This window comes from Mirounga angustirostris, unplaced genomic scaffold (genome assembly GCF_029215605.1).
Source record: "Mirounga angustirostris isolate CCGP_5_RB_7025 unplaced genomic scaffold, mMirAng1.0.hap1 SCAF_6, whole genome shotgun sequence".
NCBI classification, from domain to species: Eukaryota; Metazoa; Chordata; class Mammalia; order Carnivora; family Phocidae; genus Mirounga; species Mirounga angustirostris.
In genome coordinates, this window is record NW_026991714.1 from 102,584,848 (window position 1) to 102,608,089 (window position 23,242).

Below are 23,242 nucleotides of genomic sequence, written 5' to 3' on the forward strand. Positions count from 1 at the left end.
TGTGTAGCCTGTCTTTTCATCCTTTCAACAGGGTTTTTCACAGAGCAAGAGTTTTTAACTTTTATGAAGTCAAATCATCAGTTGTTTTTCTTTTATGGCTCATCCTTTTGGTGTTAAGAACTCTTTGCCTAACCTTAGATTCTGAAGTTTTTCACGTTTTTTCCTTTAAAAAAAAAAAATATTGTATTCACTTATTTGTCAGAGAGAGAGAGAGAGCACAAGCAGGGGGAGCAGCAGGCAGAGGGAGAAGCAGGCTCCCCGCTGAGCGGGGAGCCCGATGTGGGACTCGATCCCAGGACCCTGGGATCATGACCTGAGCCGAAGGCAGACACTTAACCGACTAAGCCTCCACCCAGGCGTCCTTCTCATTTTTTCCTTAATGTTTTGTGGCTTTACATTTCACATGTAAATCTGTGATCCATTTTGAGTTAATTTTTGCATAAGTATGAGACTAAAGTCGAGGTTCATTTTTTTGCGTACAGGTTTTTAATGGCTCTAACATCATTTGTTGAAAAGGCTACCTCTTCTCCAATGAATTGATTGTGCACTTTTATCAAAAATCATTAGGCAAGGGTGCTTGGTTGGCTCAGTCGGTGGAGTGTGTGACTTTTCATCTCAGAGTTTTAAGTGTGAGCCCCACGTTGGGTGTAGAGATTACTTAAAAATAAAATCTTAAAAAAATCATTAGGCATATTTAGATGGATCTATTTCTATTTTTTTCCATTGATCTACGTGTCTATCCTTCCACCAACACCACACAATTTTGATTAATATAGTTATATAATAAGTCATGAAATCAAGTATAGTGATTCTTCCCATTTTATTCTTTTCCAAAATTGTTTTAGGTTTTCTAGTTTCTTTGCCTTTCTATATACATTTTAGAATAGTTTTGTCAATATCTAGAAAAAAATCTTTCTGGGATTTTGATAAGATTTACATTCAATCTTTGTAACAGTCTGGGGAGAAATGACATCTTAACTATGTTAAGCCTTCCAGTACATGAGTACAGTATGTCTCTCCATTTATAAAGATTTTTAAAAATTTCATTCAATAGTGTATAGTTTCCAGCACATAAGTGCTATATATGTTTTGTTAAATTTATACTATTTCATTTTAAAAAGCAATTGTAAATGATGTATTTTTAGCATCAGTGCCCATGTATTTATCACTAGTATACGGAAATATAATTGATTTTGAGCATTTACCTTGCATCCTATGATCTCACTTTTTCTTTCTGGAAGTTTTGCATATTCCTTGATATTTTCTACATAGACAATCATGTCATCTGCAAATAGGGACAGATTTATTTCTTCCTTTCATATATATATGCCTTCTATTTCCTTTTCTTACTTTATTGCACTGTCTAGTGCTTCCATCTCTATGTTTATAAGAGTGGTGAGAGCAATCAGAAAGGATGAATACCCAACTTTTACATCAACATGGATGGGACTGGAGGAGATTATCCTAAGTGAAATAAATAGAGAAAGTCAATTATCATATGGTTTCACTTATTTGTGGAACATAAGGAATAGCATGGAGGACATTAGGAGAAGGAAGGGAAAAATGAAGGTGGGGAAATCAGAGGGAGAGATGAACCATGAGAGACTATGGACTCTGAGAAACAAACTGAGGGTTTTAGAGGGGAAAGGGGTTGGGGGATGGGTTAGCCCAGTAACAGGTATTAAGGAGGGCACGTACTGCATGATGCACTGGGTGTTATACGAAAACAACGAATCGTGGATCGCTACATCAAAAACTAATGATGTATGGTGACTAACATAACATAATTAAATTAAATTAAATTAAAATAAGAGTGGTGAGAGCAGACCTTGATTTGTTCTCAACCTTAGGGGGAAAGCATTCCATCTTTTGCCATTAAGTATAATGTTAGCCTTTGTCAGGTTGAAGAAGTTCCCTCTACTTGCATTTTTCTGAGAGTTTCTATCATGAATTGGTGTTAAATTTTGTCAAATACTTTTGTTGTTTTGACCAATATGACCATATACTTTCTCTTCTTTAGACCATGAACGTAGTAGAATACATTGATTAATTTTCAAATACTGAACCAAACTTGGATCCCTGGAATCAATCCCACTTCATAATAATGTATGATTCTTTTTATTTATTGAATTCTATTTTTTAGTATTTTTTTAGTATTTTTGTGTCTATATTCATGACAGATACTGGCCTCAAGTTTTCCATTTGTGTACTGTCTTTGTCTTATTTTGGTATCAGTGTAACACTAGCATCATAAAATGAATTGAAGTGTTTCCTCCTCTTCTATTTGCTGGAAGATTGTGTAGAATTAGTGTTAGTTATTATTTTTAACTTCTGGTAGAATTCTTCAGTAAGACTCTTTGGTCCTGGAGATTTCAAATTATGAATTCAATTTCCTTGACAGTTACAGGGCAACTTTATTCATATAGGATGAGTCGTGATTTGTGTTTTTCAAAATACTGATCCATTTTCTTGTCAAATTTATGTATGTAGAGTTGTTCATCTCTTTATTATTCTTTTAAGGACTACTATCTGTGACATTATCCCATTTCATTTCTAATGAATAGATTATTCATTATATATGAATAGACAATAATAGATCATTTGTGGTGTCTTTTCTCTCCTCCCACTCCCCACTTTTGGCCAGTCTTCCTAGAGGTTTGTCAGTTTTGATGTTTTTAAATTACCAGCTATGTTACTCGTTTCATTGATTTTTCCCTACTGTTTTTCATTATATTATTTTCTACTTTTATCTTTATTATTTTCTTCCTTCTGTTTGACTTTGCTCTTCTTTTTCTAAATCCTTGAGGTGACAGCTTATATTACTGATTTGAGACTTTTCCTCTATTTTAATGTATGCATTTAGTGTGATAAATCTTCTCAGTTCTTTAGCTATGTCCCACAAACTTTGTTACCTTGTATTCTTATTTCCATTCAGTTCACTGTATTTTTTTACTTCCCTTGAGACTTCCTCTTTGATGCATGGATTATTTGGAAGTGTGTCTTTTTGTTTTCAAGCGTTCAGAATCTCCTGTTCTTTATTATAGATTTCTAGCTTGATACTGTTGTCAAAGAACACATTATTTTAATTCACTTAAATGTATTGAGGTTGTTTATGACCCAGAATATGGTTTTGGTATGTGGTCTGTGGGCTTTTGAAAGTAATGCATGTTCTGCTATTGTTGGGTGTTCAAAAAATATTTATTAGATACTGTAGGCTGATGGGTACTGTTGAGTTTTCCTATACCCCTGTTGATTTTCTATCTAGTTATTCTACAAATTGAGAGGGGGGTGTTTATGTCCCCAACTATAATTGTGGATTTGTCTATTCGCCCCTTCAGTTTAATCAGTTTTTGCTTCATATATTTTGCAGCTGTTGTTTGGTGTATGTATATTTAGTATTACTATGTATTCTTGGTGGGTTGACTCTTTTATCATTACATAATGAACTTCTCTGTCTCTGGTTATTTTCTTTGCCTACTTTTTCTGATGCTAATACAGTCACTTCTACTTTTTGATGAATGTGTGCATATATATCTTTCTCTATACTTTTACATTTTACCTGACTATATGGTTATATTTTGAGTTTCTTGTAGGCAGCATATAGTTAGGTCTGCCATCTCTGTCTCTTGATATATTTAATGTAATTATTAACATATTAGGGCTTAAGTCTGCTGGGGGTTGTTTCTCCTCTCTTTTTCATTTGTTTTCTTTTTTTGCTTTCCTGTGGATTGCATGAACATTCTTTAAAATTCCATTTTAATTTACCTATAATACTTTTAAGAGTACCTATTTGTATAGGTTTTTTAGTTATTGCTCTGAGTACTGCATTATATATATATTACTTATTACAGTCTATTACAGGTATCATCATTTCAGTGGTTGAAGTACAGAAACGTTACCTCCCTTTATGTCCCTTTGCCTTTCCTGTTTACAATTGCTTAAAATATTTTCTCAGTATACCTTTAGAACTACATCAGACAGTGTTAGACCTTGTTTTAAGTGCCAAACACAATTTAGAAAACTCAAAGAGAAGGAAAGCTTACTTTATCCGAATTTTTGCTTACCACATTCTTTCTTCCTCCCTGGTGTTCCTAGGTTCTTTCTTTTATCATTTCTGTTCTGTTTAGAGGAATTCCTTCAGCCATTCTTTCAGGATAGGTCTGCTGGTGACTTTGTTTTCTTTAATCTGAGAATGTCTTGATTTCCCCTTCACATCTTTTCTCTGGGTATGGGATTCTGGGTGATAGTTCTTTTATCACTTTGAAAATATTATGACATTCCCTTTGGGCCTCCATGGTTTCTGTTGACAACCTGATGTCATTCTAATTGTTTTCCTTTGCTTTCAGATTTTGTTGTTTTCAGTTTTCAGAAGTTTAATTATGATGTCTCTTAATATGGATTTCTTTGGGTTTACCCTACTGGGAGTCTGATTATCTTCTTGAACCACTAGGTGTGTGTCTCTTGCCAAATTTGGGGAGTTTTCAGGCTTTACTTCTTCAAATATTTTTTCAGTCCCACCCTTTTCTCCTCTCCTTCTGAGACTCTGATGACACTATTAGATCTTTTGTCATAGTCCCACAGGCCTCTCAGACTCTGTTCACATTTTTTTTTTCAGTCTATTTCCTTTATATTATTCAGATTGGGTATTTCTGTTGTTCTGTCTTCCAATTCACTGATTCTTTCCTCTGTCTCCTCCATTCTGCTGTTGAGCCCATTTGCTGAGCTTTTCATAAGTTATTGTATTTTTTAATCTAAAATTTCCATTAGGTTCTTCTTTATATCTTCTATTTCTAAGACCTATTTCTCTGCTGAGTCTATTTTTGTCATTTTTTCCAGCATGTTTGCAATTGCTTACTGATCCATTACCATGGCTCTTAAAAATTTTTGTCTAAGAATTCTAATATATATGTGATCTTGGTGTTAACATCTACTGATTGTCTTTTAAAATTCAGTTTGCAATGAATCATTGAATACTACATCAAAAACTAATGATGTGCTATATGTTGGCTAACAACATAATTTTAAAAATTAAAAAAAATAAAATGCTAATACAGTCAAAAAAATAAAATTCAGTTTGAGATCTTCAGGTTCTTTGGTATGATGAGTCATTTTCATGTAATCTTGGACTTTTTGTATGTTATGAAACTCTAGACCTTAAACCATCTGTTTTAGCTGATTTTTTTTTTTTTTACCCTGCTCCAACAGAGGAAGGGGAGGGGCACTGCCCCATTGTCCCCCATTCTTAACTCCACTCAGCCTCTACTGATACCTGAGGGGGACAGTTCCTTATTACTGCTGACGAGGGGTGAGAGTTCTGGTTCCTTACTTCTTTTCCACTGATACCACAGTGGGTGTAGGCTCATTACCACTAGGTGACAGTAAGTCTCAACCCTACTTTAGGCCTCCTCTGACACCACCCCAATGGATAGTAGAATGGCATCTTGTTACTGCCAGATTGGGGCAGAAATCCAGGCTCTCTATGTGGTCTCCATTAAAACCAGATGGTGAGAGAGAGGCCTCATGACCAGACAGCACAGAAGCCCTGGCTTCCTATTTGGTATTCTTGAACCTAATTCTGGGGCACCTAATTTCAGCTGGGGCACCTAATTTGTTTTACAATAGTATAAATCTAAGTCCTCCATTCAGCCTGGGTGTGAGTGGTGCCACATTTTTTTGGTTGTGGTGTTTGGTTAGAACAGAGCAGTTACTAAGTTTCCGGTCTTGCTAGACTGCCCTTTTCCTGGTCTTTGGTTAGAGCAGATTTCCTTAAGTTTTTTGTTTTGTTTTGGTTTGGTTTTGGTTTTGGTCTGCACTCATTCATGTTTCCAGGTTGCTGGCTTCTTCAGCATCAAGTCTGGGATATACAAGACAAAAAGAAAACCCAAGCAACTCACCACTATGTCATTCCTCATGTCTCATGTTTCCTTCTTCTCTCCACCTTTCAGAGTCCCTTATGTTTGTTTTACATATAAAGTCTGAGGTCTGCAGTTGTATTTAGTGAAAAAGAATAGGGGAACATATATATACTCCAGAACTTCTGTTTTATTATTATTATTTTTTAAGTAGGCTCCACACCCAGCATAGAGCTCAACATGGGGCTTGAACTCACGACCCCTGAGATCAAGACCTAAGCTGAGATCAAGAGTCGGACGCTTAACCGACTGAGCAACTCAAGTGCTCCCAGAGGTTCTGTTTTAAATCCTTTTTAAGGGGCGCCTGGGTGGCTCAGTCGTTAAGCATCTGCCTTCGGCTCGGGTCATGATCCCAGGGTCCTGGGATCGAGCCCCGCATCGGGCTCCCTGCTCAGCGGGAAGCCTGCTTCTCCCTCTCCCACTCCCCCTGCTTGTGTTCCCTCTCTCACTGTGTCTCCCTCTGTCAAAGAAATAAATAAAATCTTTTTAAAAATTTAAAAAATAAATAAATCCTTTTTGATTGCTAATGACTGCACTTCAGAGCATAAATGCATCTCTAAGTATTACTTTAGCTCTATTCCACAAGTTTGATATTTGGTGTTTTACTGTTGACTGATTCTAAATGCTTTATAGTTTTTCTTATGATTTCTTCTTTGTCCCATGAATTATACATAAGTGTGCCTTAAAATTTCCAAATGGATTCTTTTTTTCCTATGTTTTTATTATAGATTTCTAATTTTGTTGACTTGTATTTTGGTCAGAAAACTTAGTCTGTATGCCATTGATTCTTTGGTATATGGCAGGATTTGTTTTATTGCCTAGTATTTGGCCAGTTTCTATTGTATAAATGTTCCTTGTGTGTTTTAAGAAAATATATGTTATTTAATGATTGGCATAACCCTATGATTATTACTTATTAGGAAAGACTTTTTTCGTCTATCCAATGGCTAGATACATATAATGGGGCATGGATTATTTTTCTAGTCCATTCTTTTTGAGAGTCTTGGCTTGCGGTAATGGGGTTGATCTCAGTCTCAACTCCCATCTACAGCAGCCCAAGTTCTCTGTTTGTCTAAGACCATTAAAATCCAAGCCCCTAGATTTTGGAGTACTGCTCTTTCCCCTCACACCACCACCCACCAATAGCAGCTGTTCAAGAGTTTCAGCTTTCAGTTTCTGCTTTGTTTCTGGAACAAAGGACTGGCCCCTTCTTTCTCATGGATTCAATGACACGTTTAAAAGTGTTCCAGTTCTGCTTTTCCCATCTAACATACCAGGGAGGAAGGCAATTAGGACACTGACACTCGTCTTATTTGGGGTCGGGAGTGACAGAGAAGCACAAAGCAAAGAAGAAAGTAGAAAGGAGTGATCAGAGTGTGGATCAGATGGATGCCTCCATGGGTGACTGATTCCCAGCTAGGCCAGAGCTAGGAATCACTTTTCTGGAGCAGTGCTTCCTGGGAGTCACCAAGACTTGTTCCTACATGCAGCTTCCTAGGATCCTTCCCTGGCAATCATGAATTTAGTGGTCTAGGGTAGGACTCTGAAGACTATTTTCTCCCAGAGCCTCAGGTGACTCTTATGGAAAAAAAAAGTTTAGAATGCAATGCTCTAGGATACTGTATGATTCCCAGGACCCACTTCTCTGGGTCAGGGATCTTGGAATCTGTGGTTTTTTGGCAGGTGCCACAGGAGATGTGCCACTGAAATAATAACAAAACAAAAAATAAGAGTATAGGTTAAAATGAAAGCGTTAGACTAGTATATAGGTGTAAGAAGAAAGTATGTCAGAGATAATACAGTGTACTTAGAAACTGTAAAAGTGTGGATACAGAATTCATATATCCATTTTTTCATTCATTCATTGAACAAACACTTTTTGAGCCCTTTTATGTCCCAGATATTTCTAGGCACTAGAAATTCTGAAATAAATAAGATATAGACCAAATTTCAAAAAAAGTATATAGAAGTACTGTATACAGAATTACAGATAGGGTTGCCAAGTAAAATATAAGATGCCCAATTAAATTTGAATTTCAGATAACCAATGAATAGTTGTTTAGGATAAGTATGTCCCAATTTTTTTTTCTAAATCTGGCAACCCTAAATATAGGAATATTTAGGAAAAGCTCCAACCCAGCTTAGGAGATAAGGGCTACAAAGTTCAGTCAAATGTCAAAAGGGCTTTGATACAAACTGATTAAAATTAGCAGGCCATGGAGACTGCTGCCAAAAGCAGGAAGGACTCAAATTATACCACATTATTCCTAGGTGAAAAAGGTAAGGTGTGTTCATATGTCCCCCAAACCACTACTAAATACCTCAATATCTCCTTATAACATACTCAACATAATTAATACTTTTAGTACCACAAGGACTTACAGAACACAGGTTTGTGGGCAAGGTCATCTAAAGTAATTCCTCCTTCAGGATTGTATTCAAAACTGCTCATGAAGTTGTATTTTGCAGTTCCTTCTGGAGAAACCGTAACTTTTGCAGAGTCTCCCAGAACCGCTTGATTGAATTCTGCACGAATAAAAGTAACTGGAGTATCTCCTTTAAAACCTTTCTGTTGACAGAAAGATAACACTTTACGATTTATACTCAAATAGAGAATTTTCCTACACATCTGGCAACTCATTTTGACTTGAACTACATAGCATTTTTCCATGTTTTCCTAACAAGCTATATCACAAATACAAAAGGGATAGGTAGAAGGTCATTAAACAAATCTAGTCGTAGCTAACTGTAACATTCTATTTAAATGCCATTATGTTGGGAATTTTTAAAAATAACTTTTGTGTTTACATGATTATAAAAGTATATTGTGAAACATTTTAAAAAGTGAGAAAAGCACATAGGAAAACAAATTACCTGTAATCTCACTCTAACATGCAAGCACTATTAATATTTTAGAATATATATTCTAGTGCTTTCCTGTGAATATATATATGTGTGAATATATATATATACACACATACATTTATACATATATCTTTTATATATACTTTTTAAAACAAAGTAGAGATCATTCATTACATCCTGTTTTGGAATGAGCTATTTGACTTCATAATAGTGAATGAATATTTTGCCATTTCATTATTCTTGTAATTTTTAAGTTACCTCATATTGTAGTTTTATTATTTAAATTCACCAAATGAAATTAATCACAAGAAAAACTATGGAAGAATTCAGATTTTTTCAGAAGAAAAGGCCTGTTGTCTAGGAAAACAAAAATTACTTCTTGTTTCACCCATTAAATGTAGTATTCAAATTGCCAGGTATTTTACACACATAGTGATGTGACCTGCTGATTATATGGTCTACCAAAAAGGAAAAATGAGAAAGAAATGCCATTGCAATGTTAAGACTAGCCAGTCTGGTGTTATAGGAGGGTGCAAAAGCATTCCTCCCACTAGTGTTCCCAATACATCTTCATGCAAACTGCAGATAGATGTTTGACAGGAAAACCTGAACACAAAGGCAAATATACTTTCAAGAAGAATGAATAAACTAAGAACTCCTCTAATTTCCAAAAGTAACTTTACCAAGTTATATCCATCTGTCACAGTGATCTGCACAGGTCTGCCTGTTGATAACACCTGCTCCATATCGGCACTTGGGCAAAGTCCCTCTGGTCTTCTTTGGTCTCTGTAAACATAATGAATCAACCTTTCCCCTCAAGTACCACAGCTGCAGAAGTACCCACATTACATAATAACCAATACTAGGGGAGAACCTAGGGAAATGCCATAGCTAGTCCAGCATTGTCCAGCATTGTTTTTTGCCCTTTCCAACCTTTGCTGATAGACAGAGCCTTACAGAGCTGGTCACAAGGATTCCATCAGTTAGTGATAACGTGATCTTTATGCATATAACTAAACCATCAAGCACAAATCATTCCAAGACGAAGAGGGTAGGAATGTCATCTCCCTTACTTACCCCATCTTTCATAGTATTCTTTGATAGACTTTATGTACAAAGCTCCCCTCAAAGTTTACTTAATCTCTTTTACAAAAATATACTTCGATAACAGGAAATAAACAGCCATATAGAATAATGGTTAGTCCACCAGCAAAAGTTCGGACATACGTCTTATTTAGTCAGAGATATCTTCTAATTATTTTACAACACTAAGGACACAATTTCAAAAATAAACTGGATATGTTTAAGAAAGATTTTCTACCTCAATTCAAATTGGAACTTAAGGCAATTCAAATGTTTGCCGAGGACATACTATGTGTATCTAGGACTGGTGGTACAAAAAAAGAAGGCAATACTTTGCTGTCCCCAGGCTTTATAATTATTCTGTCTCTTCTCAGCTACTCCCTCACTTTCAGTCATCTAAACATCTCAGATCATTTGTTCAACACCATGTCTCCAGGCTCATTCTGGGCCAAAGTGACTGACAATTTTCTTATAAAATTCACATTAGAAATTACCTTTTACATTACTCCCCTTCTTTTCTTTTCAATAGTACCACATGAATTAGGCCTTCACTAGCCTGACCCTGGACAAAAGTCTAATTTCTCTGAGCCTCAGTTTCACCTTCTGTAAAAAAGATAATATAAATTTTGGTGTTTCACATTTGTTGCGACTATCCACTAAAATAGTAAAACTGCTTCACCTATGAAGTAGGGCACAAATGGTATTATTAATGTGCACTGCTTTTTCTGAATGCTCAATTACTCCCTTCAAGACAAGTAATCTCTCACTCATATTTACAGCCCGAGTGCCCAGCACTATGCATTGTCTTAGCAGGATATTTATTGTATAATGAATGCAAGAAATCTGGCTGGTTACTTATGGTCAGGGCAGTCGGGGGGGGGGGGGCTCCTGTTGCACCCAAGAGGCATGCATTTCTTTTTTTTTTTTAAGATTTTATTTATTTATTCATGAGACAGAGAGAGAGAGAGGCAGAGGGAGAAGCAGGCTCCCTGCTGAGCAGAGAGCCCGATGCGGGACTCGATCCCAGGACCCTGGGATCATGACCTGAGCCGAAGGCAGACGCTTAACCATCTGAGCCACCCAGGCGCCCGAGGCATGCATTTCTTGTCATATTGTTCATATGAAAATGCAAGGGAGGGGCACCTGGCTGGCTCAGCTGGTGGAGCATAAGACTCTTGCTTTCTGGGTTTTAAGTTCGAGACCCGCGTTGAGTGCAGAGATTACTTAAAAACAAAATCTTTAAAAGAAAATGCAAGGGAACAGTTACGTCAGACACAGGTTGGATGGGGGCGCCTGGGTGGCTCAGTCCTTAAGCGTCTGCCTTCCGCTCAGGTCATGGTCCTAGAGTCCTGGGATCGAGCCCCGCATCCGGCTCCCTGCTCGGCGGGAAGCCTGCTTCTCCCTCTCCCCCTGCTTGTGTTTCCTCTCTGTGTCTGTCAAATAAATAAAATCTTATAAAAATAAAAAACAGGTTGGATGATACGACGGACGGGGTGTCGTCTGGGGACAGCGGCACAGTGTGGACCTACTGCAGGGTATCTGGGGCAAAGCCGGAAGGGGGTCTAAGCCCGGCTTCAAGTGGGAAGCCTGGGGTTGGCAGGACCTTCGGCGCCTAGCGGGGTCGGTGGCCTTTAGGTCCGTACCAGAGTGCCCTGTGTGGTGCGGCCTTGAGTTTCTGCCCGGCTGTAGCTCAGAAGAGACCGAGGGTACGGGGTGGGGTCGCAGGGCCACGGTCGGGAGGCCCGGAGCAGAGGGTCTTCTGAGGAGTTTGAATACACCTGCCTTACCTGAGGCTGCCGCAAATGTGTTATGCGCAACTATAGCAACTAATTACCTCTCGCGAGAATTTAGTTCTGGCAATCACAAGTTTATCCCAAGACTCGCGATAAAATTTTCGGGGAGGAAAACAGCGGTTCGGGAGGTTTCTGCGCCTGCGCTCTGGAACTGTGCGCATGCGCGGCAGCCTCCCTGCTCTAGGTCACTTTGTCCGCAAGTGCAATTTCCTTTTGGCATAAGCCGTGAGTTTTCCAACTTTCGATCCTGTTTTCTCGACTCCTTTCTTTCAATATCCCTACATAAATAGGAGAAAAACCAAGAGGAAATTTAGTTAAAATAAAAGCCTTTAGTACATGGTTTTAAAAACAGGTCTTTTAAATCCTCCTCCATGAACAATGCAGATTAACAGTATTTTAAAGTGACCCTCTGTGCTAAATGAAGTAAGTCAAATACCATATGATTTCAGTCATATATGGAATTTAAGAAACTTAAACGATGAACATGGGGGGGGGAAGAGCAAACCATAAAACAGACTCTTAACTGTAGAAGAACACACTGAAGGTTGCTGGAAGGGAGGGGGACCTGGCGGTGGAGAGGGGATGGGTTAAATGGATGATGGGTATTAAGAAGTACAATGTTGTGATGAGCACTGCATGTTCTATGCAAGTGATGAATCACTAAATCCTACACCTGAAACTAACATTACACTGTATGTTAACTAACTGGAATTTAAATAAAAACTTGGAAGAAAAAAAAGTGAGCTTCTCGTATACTGTTAGCGAGACTGCAAAACAGTCCTACCGCTCAATACTTATACAATAAACAGACTTGAAGTATATATTAATCCAAAATTTTAATACGTTCCAAACTCAACATTAGAGTTCTGGAATAGTAAACTACAATACCAAAACATGGAAACAACCGAAGTGCCCATCAATGGAAGAGTGAATAAACTGATATATATGAAATATATATATATATATTCACAAAATAGCATATTACAAAGCAGTCTAAATGAATTATAGCTACTACATGGATTAATCTTAGCAATATACATATTTTCAAATGTTGTAATGTTAAGAGCCAGCTTGAAGAGCCACTGGCCAAATCAGACAATTTGGGAATCAAAATAAACAATGTTAATGGATTACAATCTGTTGAGTAAAATAGGAATCTACAAGTTCACATTGATATAGATAAATGGAGAGAAAGGAAAACTCTAACAGTAGAATGCCAATCCAATAAGACAAAGAAAATGGTGGAAATAGAGAATTACCATTTGGCACACACTATAGAGGTGGATGATTCAGGCAGGAGTCTGTAGTGGATGGGAGGAGGTTTGATGAGAAGATACTGGCATGATTTTGGAATACTAATCAATTACAAAGGAGAAATGGTGAAATGAAGAAACCAACAAGATCATGTGATTAAGGTTAACCACCAGGGTTGGGAGGAGTCTACATTGCATGCCTCCTGTTGAGACTCACTGGGAAAAGCAAAGCATCATTTTGTTGTGTTCCTGCCATCAGAGGGACTCAGGTTGTAGGCCACCCTATTGAAAGACTTTCAAAGACTGGCTCCCTGCTCTGCAGGGAGGCTGGTTCTCCCTCTCCCACTGCCCCTGCTTGTGTTCCCTCTCTCGCTGTGTCTCTGTCAAATAAATAAAATCTTAAAAAAAAAAAAAATAAGGGGCACCTGGGTGGCTCAGTCGTTAAGTGTCTGCCTTCGGCTCAGGTCATGATCCCAGGGTCCTGGGATCGAGCCCCGCATCAGGCTCCCTGCTCTGTGGGGAGCCTGCTTCTCCCTCTCCCCCTTCTTGTGTTCCCTCTCTTGCTGTGTCTCTCTCAAATAAATACATAAAATCTTATAAAAAAGAAACTGTCGAAGACATAAAAGATGGGGAACTATTCCAAATTAAAGGACTATTGGACAGGGGCACCTGGGTGGCTCAGATAGTAAAGCATCTTCCTTCGGCTCGGGTCATGATCCCAGGGTCCTGGGATCGAGCCCCACGTCCGGCTCCTGGCTCAGCCAGGAGCCTGCTTCTCCCTCTGCCTCTCGCCCTGCTCGTGCTCTATCTCTGTGTCTCAAATGAATAAAATCTTAAAAAAAAAAAAAAAGGACTATTGGACATAAAGGACATGAAGATACATGACAACTAAATGCAAAATATATTCCTGTACATACAGTATTTTGGACGAGAAGAGAGACATTGTTGGCACAGTAGGCAAAATTTGAATGGCCTCAATGGATTGGATGGTAGTGTACCAAAATTGATTTTCTGATCTGGAAGGTTGTTTGCTTTTATGTAGGAGACTGTCCCTGTTTAGGGGAAAATACACAATGGAGTGTTTAGAAGTCATGGAACGTCATGTCTGCAGTTTGCTCTGTCAATCCTCAAAATGTCCAGAAAGACTAACAATAAAGAATATACGCGTATGTGCCCACATGCACACACACACACAGTGAGCAATGAAGCAATAAAACGTTAATTATATGAGAATCTGGATGAAAGGGATATTAAAATTCTTTGCACTATTTTGGCAACTTTTCTGTACATTGACAATTATTTCAATAGCTATACACACACACACACACACACCACTCTCCATGGAGATGTGAGGATACAGAATTACCAGATCCAAATTTTAAAAATAAGTTTTATTTCTGCTATAAACATTAAAATTATAAAAATTAAGAAAAGATCTTTTAAATGTTGCAGTGTTATAATTTTTAAAAAATAGACCCATGGAGCTATTAAGGCATTTCTCTCCGGACTTTTTTTCCCAGGTGAGGGCTGTGAGTGAATTTGCACTGAGATAGCCATCCTACCTTGTGCATGAAATACTTTTTTATGTAATAAGTGAAGGTTAGGGCCAAGTCTTTGGTAGGGAACTAGATCACTCATGATGCCTAGGCACGAAAGGATAAGTACAGGTGTCACTTCCTTAAACATAATTAACCACTGTCAATAGACAATGACAGACAGTGCCTGAGGGCAAACCCTTGTGTTCTAGTTCTTTTTTTCTCCTGGAATGCTTAGCAGTGGCCACTCTGAATTTCCTATAGTCCTTACCAGGAAAGGCATTCAAATGTTTTTTTGACTGGTTTAAAACCTCAACTTCATAAGAAAACATGGAAAAGAACCCTCTTTAATGCTACAGAAAATACAACAGTACTGAATAACAGAATTGAATTATCTACACATACAAACGAGTTTGGGGGCAAAAAAAGCTATAATACCTAATAAAATTCAAACTCTTTAGTTTGTGTTTCAAAGACCTCCACTAAATGACTATCACAACAAACTCCTTTCTCATTACTCCGAAAGACTTGTTTCCAATTAGCTAATCTGTTATTTCCAATTTATTTCTGATAGCATCCAATAATACAATCAAATGTATTGCTCACGGGGTGCCTGGGTGGCTCAGTCGTTAAGCGTCTGCCTTCGGCTCAGGTCATGATCCCAGGGTCCTGGGATCGAGCCCTACATCGGGCTCCCTGCTCGGCTGGGAGCCTGCTTCTCCCTCTCCCACTCCCTCTGCTTGTGTTCCCTCTCTAGCTGTCTCTCTCTCTGTGTCAAATAAATAAAATCTTTTAAAAAAAATGTATTGCTCACCCTCAAATTGATTTAGAGTCAAAGCAATCACTATCAACATCCCAGATGATTTTTTTTTTGCAGAAATTGACAAGCTGATTCTAAAATTTGTATGGAAATGCAAGAGAGCCAGAATAGCAAACACAATCTTGAAAAAGAACACAGTGGAGGACTCACACTTCCCAATTTCTAGCTTATTACAAAGCTAGTTATCAAGTAATTAAGTACAGCTTAATCAAGGCATAAGGATAAATGTATAGACAAATGGAATGGAAAGTTCAGAAATAAAACTTTGTCTTTATGGTCAGTGATCTCTGGCAAGACTGCCATGACCATTCAATGGGGGAAAGAACAGTCTTTTCAACAAATGATTGTAGGACAACCATATATCCAAATGCAAAAGAAAGAAGTTGGACACCTACCTCACCATATGTAAAAATGAACTAAAAATGTCAAAGACCTAAATATAAGAGCTAAGATCATAAAAATATTAGAGGAAAACATATGGGTAAATCATGCTAAGCTTTCATTAGACAATGGTTTCTTAGACATGACACTGAAAGCACAAGTGACCGAAGAATAGAAATATTGGACGTCATCAGAATTTTAAACTTTTGTGCATCAAAGGACACCAAGAAAGTAAAAAGAGGGCACCTGGCTGGCTCAGTTGGTAGAGCATGCAACTCTTGATCTTGGGGTTGTGAGTTTGAACCCCATGTTGGGTGTAGAGATTACTTTAAAAAAAAAAGAGTTAAAAAAAAAAAGTAAAAAGGCAATCCACAGAATGGGAGAAAATATTTGGAAATCTATAGTGAGTGGATATATAATTCTTTGTGTATTACGTTTTTCTATCTTAAAAAACTTTTCTGACTGGGAAGTGACTACTTCCTCCCTGGTATGCCCATTCATTGAGATAACAAAGGTCCCAGCAAGGAGCATGCCTTTGATGTACAAACTAACCGATCCAGAGTCATACCTCCTATATCAGGCCCTCACCACAGGAGGCAATATTCCTCTGCCTTAATTATCCCTGGGCCAGGTATGAGGACATTAGAGACCACTCATGTAGCCCAGATACTCACAGAATTACTCAAACTAGCCAATAATGAACTGTTTGCCCTGTCCTGCTTTGCCTTTCCAGAAACCCCAATAAAGGTCATGACCTAAGCATTCCCCTGGGCCTCCTGACCACCCTGGTGTCTTTCCCATGTGGCCCTGTGTGTGCAGTGCCTCTTGTCTCTAGGATGTTTGAGTATAATAAATTGTTTTCCTGAGCCTCTCCTGGGTATCCTCTTGTGGCTGCATCTAAACTAACCATTTCATAAAAGAATAGAGAACAAAATCATGTAAGGGTCTACTATACAGAATAATACATAAATAACCCTTACAACTCAACAATAAAGAGACAACCAATTTTAAAATGGACAAAATATTAAAAGACATTTTTCCAAAGATAATGCAAATGGACAATAAGCACAAGAAAAGTCATTAGGAAAATGCACATCAAAGCCATAAGGAGAAGTCACTTCACATCCACTAGGATGGCTATAATCAAAGAGACAGATAATGATAGTGTTGGGTTAGGATGAAGAGAAATTGGAAGCTGGGTTCACTGCTAGTAGGACTGTAAAATGGTGCAGCTGTTTTGGAAAACAGTTTGGCAGATCCTCAAAAAGTTAAACATAAAGATACTGTGATCCAGCAATTCCACTCCTAGTTCTAAAGTCAACAGAACTGAAAACACATGTCCACACAAAAACTTGTACATAAATATTCACAGCAGCATTATTCATAATAGCCAAAAGGTGAAAACAACCCAAATGTCCATCAACTGATGCATGGACAAAAAAAATGTATGTCCTTATAGTGGATTATTCAGCCACAAAACAGAATGAAGTATTGACTCACACTACAACACAGATGAGCCCTAAAAAAAAGTATGCTAATTGAAAGAAGCCAGACATAAGGGCCACATATTGAATGATTCCATTCATATGAAAAGCCCAAAATAGGTAAATCCATAAAAACAGAAAGTAGATTGGTGATTGCCAGGGGCGGGACAGAAGGAGGGGGAATGAGGAGTGGCTACTGGTAGGCCTAAAGTTTCTTTTTGGATGATGAAAATGTTCAAAATTGATTATGGTGATGATTGCACAATCTGAATATGCTAAAAACCACTGAAGTGTACACTTTAGAAAGGTGAATGGTATATAAATTATATCTCAATTTTCAAAAAGTTTAAAAATATATTGCTCATATCTTTTCTTTCCTGAATACCTTACCCCCACTTCCCGTATTACCAAATCCCATCACTGTTACTTTTTCAAAATCTACATCAAAACTCACCTTTTTCAATGAAACTATTTCAAAGTAATTAACATCCATCTTAACTCATTATCCTTCTACCCATATATCTTGCCTTCACTACAACTGTACAGAGAGAGGTCTATCTCTCTTAGAGTAAGGTTGTATCTTATACCACCTTATATGCCCCTTGGTATTTACACAAAACCAATGTTCATTGAACTATAATTGATATTTACTGTTCTTCTCAATTCTGAGTATAAGCATTCACCAAATCTGTATTATATTTCTGCTTTGTGCTGGGAAGCTTCACACAAAGAATAAATAGGGTTCTCATCCTCAGCAGAATTTATCATCTAGTATTTACAATTTTTTTGTCTTAATTTTTGTTTAGAGCCCCCAGTATATTACAAACCTCCTTTGTGTTTCTCCTGACTACCTATTATAATGTTCAATATACTCAATAAGTAATTGCTCAGTAGTGGGGATAAGCCAATGGGTTTTGTAATCATCCTGCTACACCACTAATTGAGCTTCTGAACTACTTCTCCAAAGAGCTGGGATCCAATTTTCCCATACTGTAAGCTTCATTCACTAATTAAGCTCCTCCTTCCTATATATGTCAAGCTTCACTTTCTTCAATCATGATTAAATTGTAACTAATTTTTAAAGTCTTTCATAATGTTTTTTTTAAAACCAAGGGCCAATAAAGATCTTTAGGGAGTTTTAGACATAGAGATAGGCTATATATTTTATGCATATAAACATATAATCCCTTTTTTTAAAAGGTGCTATAGGCAATACTCATCCCTTTCCTATATGGAAAGTTTAGTGTTTATAAATATAGAATATCAATTTATGTAAAATAAGATGCAAATTACTCTAAGTCAAAAGAGCTGAATCTTTAAAAAAGTAATACAGTTTTGACATAAGACCACTATAACTGTCCAATGGACCTACCAGGGCTTTGGAAGGCAGAGTTTCGCAACTTTTTCTTTTATTCAGCTTTATTATGCAGAATTAGAAACTACTGTGATTTTTATTCAACTTGGGATCCTGATTAGAAGAGCAGTGAGATTTATGCCTTACAAACATTGCATTATTAGTACATCATTGTGATATGGCTTCACCCTGATTGTACATAGAGAAAAAGTAACATTGGAATTAAGGCAATAACCACATGTGCAAACCAAGCACAATACCCTGACACAGTCCTTGGTAAAAAGCTCTTTTGCTTAGGTGGTGGTTGATATTGCTGCATGCAGGTCAATTACTGAAGGATATGCTTCATTTATTTAAAAAATCCCTCCTACTGGCCCACGATGGCCAGAAGCAGCTTTCGGTAATCTCCACTTGTGTCACTTGCGATCATTGTGCCCAGGGTCTTCTGATACATCTGACTGAACATCTGTTTTATTTGTACAAGATCAATCTGCATGCAAGAGATGATATTTTTGATGTTAGAAAAAAGTATTAAAAGAAAACTGATATTTATTAGAATTATTCTTTAATAATGAAAAGAACCTAATTATAATCAAAGCTTGGTGGGGGGACCAAATGACCAACATTTGATAGGTAGCATTCATACCAATGCTAGCATTACCCAGGAAAGGGCTGATTCACTGTTCTCTAAAAATACTGAATAAGGGTGGTACCAGTTTCATCTATTATCCTCAAAATATTGGTCATTTAAAAACAATTAAAAAAATAAAACCATTTGATAGGATGGTTATTCTCAAAAACACAGAAAATAACAAGTGTTGGCAAGGGTGTGGAGAAATTAGAACCCTTGTAACATTGCTAGTGGGACTATAACAGTGCAGCCGCTGTAGAAAAAGGTTTGGTGATTCCTCAAAAATAAAATAAAACAGAACCACCATATGATACAGCAGTTCCACTTCCAGGTATACACAAAAAAGCGAAAGCAAGGACTCAAGCAAATATTCGTACACCTGTGTTTACAATAGCCAAAAGGAGGAAGCAACCCTAGTGTCCACTGACAGATGAATAAACAGAAGGTGGTCTACACATACAATGGAACATTATTCAGCCTTAAAAAGAAATTCTGACACATGCTACAACATGGATGAACCTGGAAAATGTTATGCTAAGTGAAAGAAGCCAGTCACAAATGGATAAATACTGTATGATTCCACTTATACAAGGTACCTAGAGTAGTCAAATTCATAGGAAGAGAAAGCATAATGGTTGCCAGGGGCTGGGGGGAGAAAGGAGAACAGTGAATTATTATGAGTATGGATTTCGGTTTTATGAAAGTGAAAAAGTTGTGGTGGTAATGGCTGTACAACAATGTGAATGTACTTAATTTAAGCCACTGGAATGAACACTTTAAAATGGTTAAAATGTTAAGTTTTATGTTGTGTATATTTTATTACGATTTAAAGAAGAGATCATGCTTAGAAAACTTAGGTCCAAGTACAAATACACAGTTTTTTAAAAACAATTTATGTAATTTATGTAAAATAAGATAGATGCAAATTACTCTTCTAAGTCAAAAGAGCTGAATCTTTAAAAAAGTAATACAGTTTTGACATAAGACCACTATAACTGTCCAATGGACCTACCAGGGCTTTGGAAGGTAGAGTTTTGCAACTTTTTCTTTTATTCGGCTTTATTATGCAGAATTAGAAATTGCTGTGATTTTTATTCAATTTGGGATCCTGATTAGAAGAGCAGTGAGATTTATGCCTTACAAATATTGCATTATTAGTACATCATTGTGATACGGCTTCACACTGATTGTATACAGAGAAAAATGGTTGTCTTTATGAAACTGATTTACCTTCTCTACTATAATTTAGTGGCATGTTTTCTTTCAAGTAAGAAAGAAGTCCAATATATATACAAAGTCAAAGAAAGGAAAGCATTTGAGGTATATTTAGGTGAAGAGAAAAAGATAAGTTTTTAAAAATTATTTTATAATTAGAAGGCATGCCAAATTTCAAGAATTTTTGTATCCAATAGGATTAATCTTTCATACAATTTTTTACATTAGTAAAATAAAAAACATTTTCCAACTTGACATAAATCAGTATTCTCCACAGACTTTCTCAAGTAGAAAAATCTCTTGGCACTGCCTACACTGAGACACAGTGGTCTGTTTCACTAACCCAATCCTCTCTCACGGCATGAGGAGAGTGAACACTGTGCTTTAATACAGCCTCTACCAGCGGTGACAAAGGGAGTTCGCTCTTAACATCCCTCCTACTCCCCAGCTGAGGAACTTTTAGGAAATCAATATTCAGAATCAAGTTAAGCTCAGGGGCGCCTGGGTGGCGCAGTTGGTTAAGTGTCTGACTTTTAATTTTGGCTCAGGTCATGATCTCAGGGTCCTGGGATAGAGCCCTACATGGGCTCACACTCGGGGGAAGGGGGATCTGCTTGAAGATTCTCTCCCTCTACCCCTCCCCCCCTGCATTTTCTACCCTCCCTTCTCTCTCTCAAATAAATAAATCTTAAAAAAAAAAAAAAAATCAAGTAAGATCAGACAAGAAAAGAAAGCCTCACCTCACTTCGAGTGACCACAATCCTGACCAGGGTGGAGTCATCTGTGCCGGCACCTTTCATAGAATAGTAGAGCCTCTCAGCAAAGAAGGCAGGGCGGTTCAGGGCACATTGCACTGCAAGTTAGAGATACTTGACACATGATGCCTTGACAAAGGTATCCATGCTCCAGCTTCATTTATCACTTCTAGCCTGCCTTTGATCCTTATAATCATAGCGAAATCTTGACTTTTCTCAGCATTCATCTATCTTTCTAGCTGCATCAGACAGGCTACCTTTAATCTAAAGGAATCCTTCTCCCAATAAATCCCTCTTTTCCTCCATAGATGCAAGAGCTTAGATTCTTTACATTTTTTCCCCTTCAAGTGAGAAAATCTGTGACAACTGCGCCCTGGTGATATCTTACTTAAAAGAAATAATGACTGAAATATCTGAATTCTAGACATCAGTTATATCATTTGGCTGACAGAAGGGTAGGAGATACATTCCAGTATAAAAAACAGATTTGAGCCTAAATTTGAGAATGATAATAAGTCTGACATTTTCTCTTCGGAAAATTAACTTAGCAAAGTCTCTTCCTGCAGATGGTAGAGATATACTAACTTTACATTATTCCTTTAGCTACAATTACTACAGGAATATTTGTAGGACACTCAATTGCTAATACCAATGTGTTACTAATACTCTTTCGTCATATATTCTCCATGAGAATTTCCATTTCATTGGACATCTCAAAGAACACCACAAACTGGGTTTTGTTCTTGCTTTTATTTCAAAAGGGAAAAGGGTCTCATTGGGCTGAATATTTGAAAGGTGTTTTCTGAGGCGCACCTGGTTGGCTCAGTCAGGGGTTGATCTCGGGGTTGTGAGTTCAAAACTGACACTGGGTGGAGAGATTATAAATAAACTTTTAAAAAAGGTGGTTCTGGATGCCTGGGTGGCTCAGTTAAGCATCTGCCTTCAGCTCAGGTCATGATCTCAGGGTCCTGGGACTGAGCCATGCATTAATAATAATAATTAATAATTCCAAAGAACCCTTTTTGATCACACCACCTGTATTTAAAAACATAGAATTAGCTCAACCTCTGCCTAAGCAGATTCCCAGGAGGCTATATTAATTGTCGTCACTTAATGGAAACAACTATTCAAAGCTTCTTCATCTACAAACAAAACAAAGCAAAACATAAAAGTATCTTACAGATGGTCTTTAAACCACTTTCAACACTTCCAGAAAATTCACGGGCAACACTACTTAACAAATCTCGATTAGCCACCTGCAAACAAAAAGTATAGGGGTTAAAATATTTTCACAACTTAAAAACTGAAGCCAAATCTTCAAAAGAAAAGCTCATACCCTGGAATAAGCCTCCAGAGTAGCTTTCAGCTGAGGAAAGCTTCTTGTGGCAAGAATCATGTTAAAGCAAGATTCATCTGTCCCTAGTCTCCCTTCACCGGCTTGATAGAGACGTTGAGCATCTTCCTGAGCCAACTGGTGGTTAACATTCTGGTTCTCATCACGATTTCCCTGCAAAAGAGGAAGGCAGGAATTGGAAAACCTGATACAAGTTCTACTAAAAATTTTCTTACCAATCTAGTCATTTTTGGACTTAAAGGGACAATTTATTGAAGATCACTGCATAAAGTTTGTCGTGCATATCTTCATTTCCAAAGAAGCTGTACTAGCATAACTAGTACTTTATTATACTGCCAACTTTGGAGTTTATAATATTCGATCATGGCTTAATGAGGTTATGTTAAAATGAGAGGTTTTCAGGACGTTGAGGACAAAGTTAAACCAGAAAAGTTTCCATTAAAAAATTTATAGGGCGCCTGGGTGGCTCAGTTGGTTAAGCGACTGCCTTCGGCTCAGGTCATGATCCTGGAGTCCCTGGATTGAGTCCCACATCGGGCTCCCTGCTCGGCAGGGAGTCTGCTTCTCCCTCTGACCCTCTCATGCTCTATCTCATTCTCTGTCTCAAATAAATAAATAAAATCTTTAAAAAAAAAAAATTTATATATGGGGTGCCTGGGTGGCTCAGTCGTTAAGCTTCCGCCTTTGGCTCAGGTCATGATCCCAGGGTCCTGGGATCGAGCCCCACATCGGGCTCCCTGCTCAGCGGGAAGCCTGCTTCTCCCTCTCCCACTCCCCCTGCTTGTGTTCCCTCTCTCGCTGTCTCTC

General features: G+C 37.7%; 2 protein-coding genes across 21 annotated transcripts in view; both read right to left on the bottom strand.

Annotated features, from left to right (window-relative positions):
* The window catches only part of CFAP70 (cilia and flagella associated protein 70), a 125,156-nt gene extending 109,990 nt beyond the window's left edge, over positions 1 to 15,166 (bottom strand). For 16 of the 19 annotated variants that reach the window (XM_064594808.1, XM_064594812.1, XM_064594807.1 and 13 more), the window contains exons 1-3: positions 11,695 to 15,166; positions 9,461 to 9,563; positions 8,295 to 8,481 (exon numbers count right to left, since the gene is read on the bottom strand). In XM_064594808.1, coding sequence (XP_064450878.1) covers positions 8,295 to 8,481; positions 9,461 to 9,523 — 250 coding nt within the window. In that variant the 5' untranslated portion in view covers positions 9,524 to 9,563; positions 11,695 to 15,166. The other 3 variants (XM_064594803.1, XM_064594821.1, XM_064594820.1) reach the window with 3 other exon arrangements.
* A 155-nt stretch (positions 15,167 to 15,321) lies between these two features.
* ANXA7 (annexin A7) overlaps positions 15,322 to 23,242 on the bottom strand; it is a 29,766-nt gene continuing 21,845 nt past the window's right edge. For both annotated transcript variants that reach the window (XM_045878066.3, XM_045878065.3), the window contains 4 exons: positions 22,418 to 22,588; positions 22,262 to 22,337; positions 21,067 to 21,179; positions 15,322 to 18,970 (listed from right to left, as the gene is read on the bottom strand). In XM_045878066.3, the coding sequence (XP_045734022.1) occupies positions 18,848 to 18,970; positions 21,067 to 21,179; positions 22,262 to 22,337; positions 22,418 to 22,588 (483 nt within the window). In that variant the 3' untranslated portion in view covers positions 15,322 to 18,847. The remainder of the gene's footprint in view (positions 18,971 to 21,066; positions 21,180 to 22,261; positions 22,338 to 22,417; positions 22,589 to 23,242) is intronic.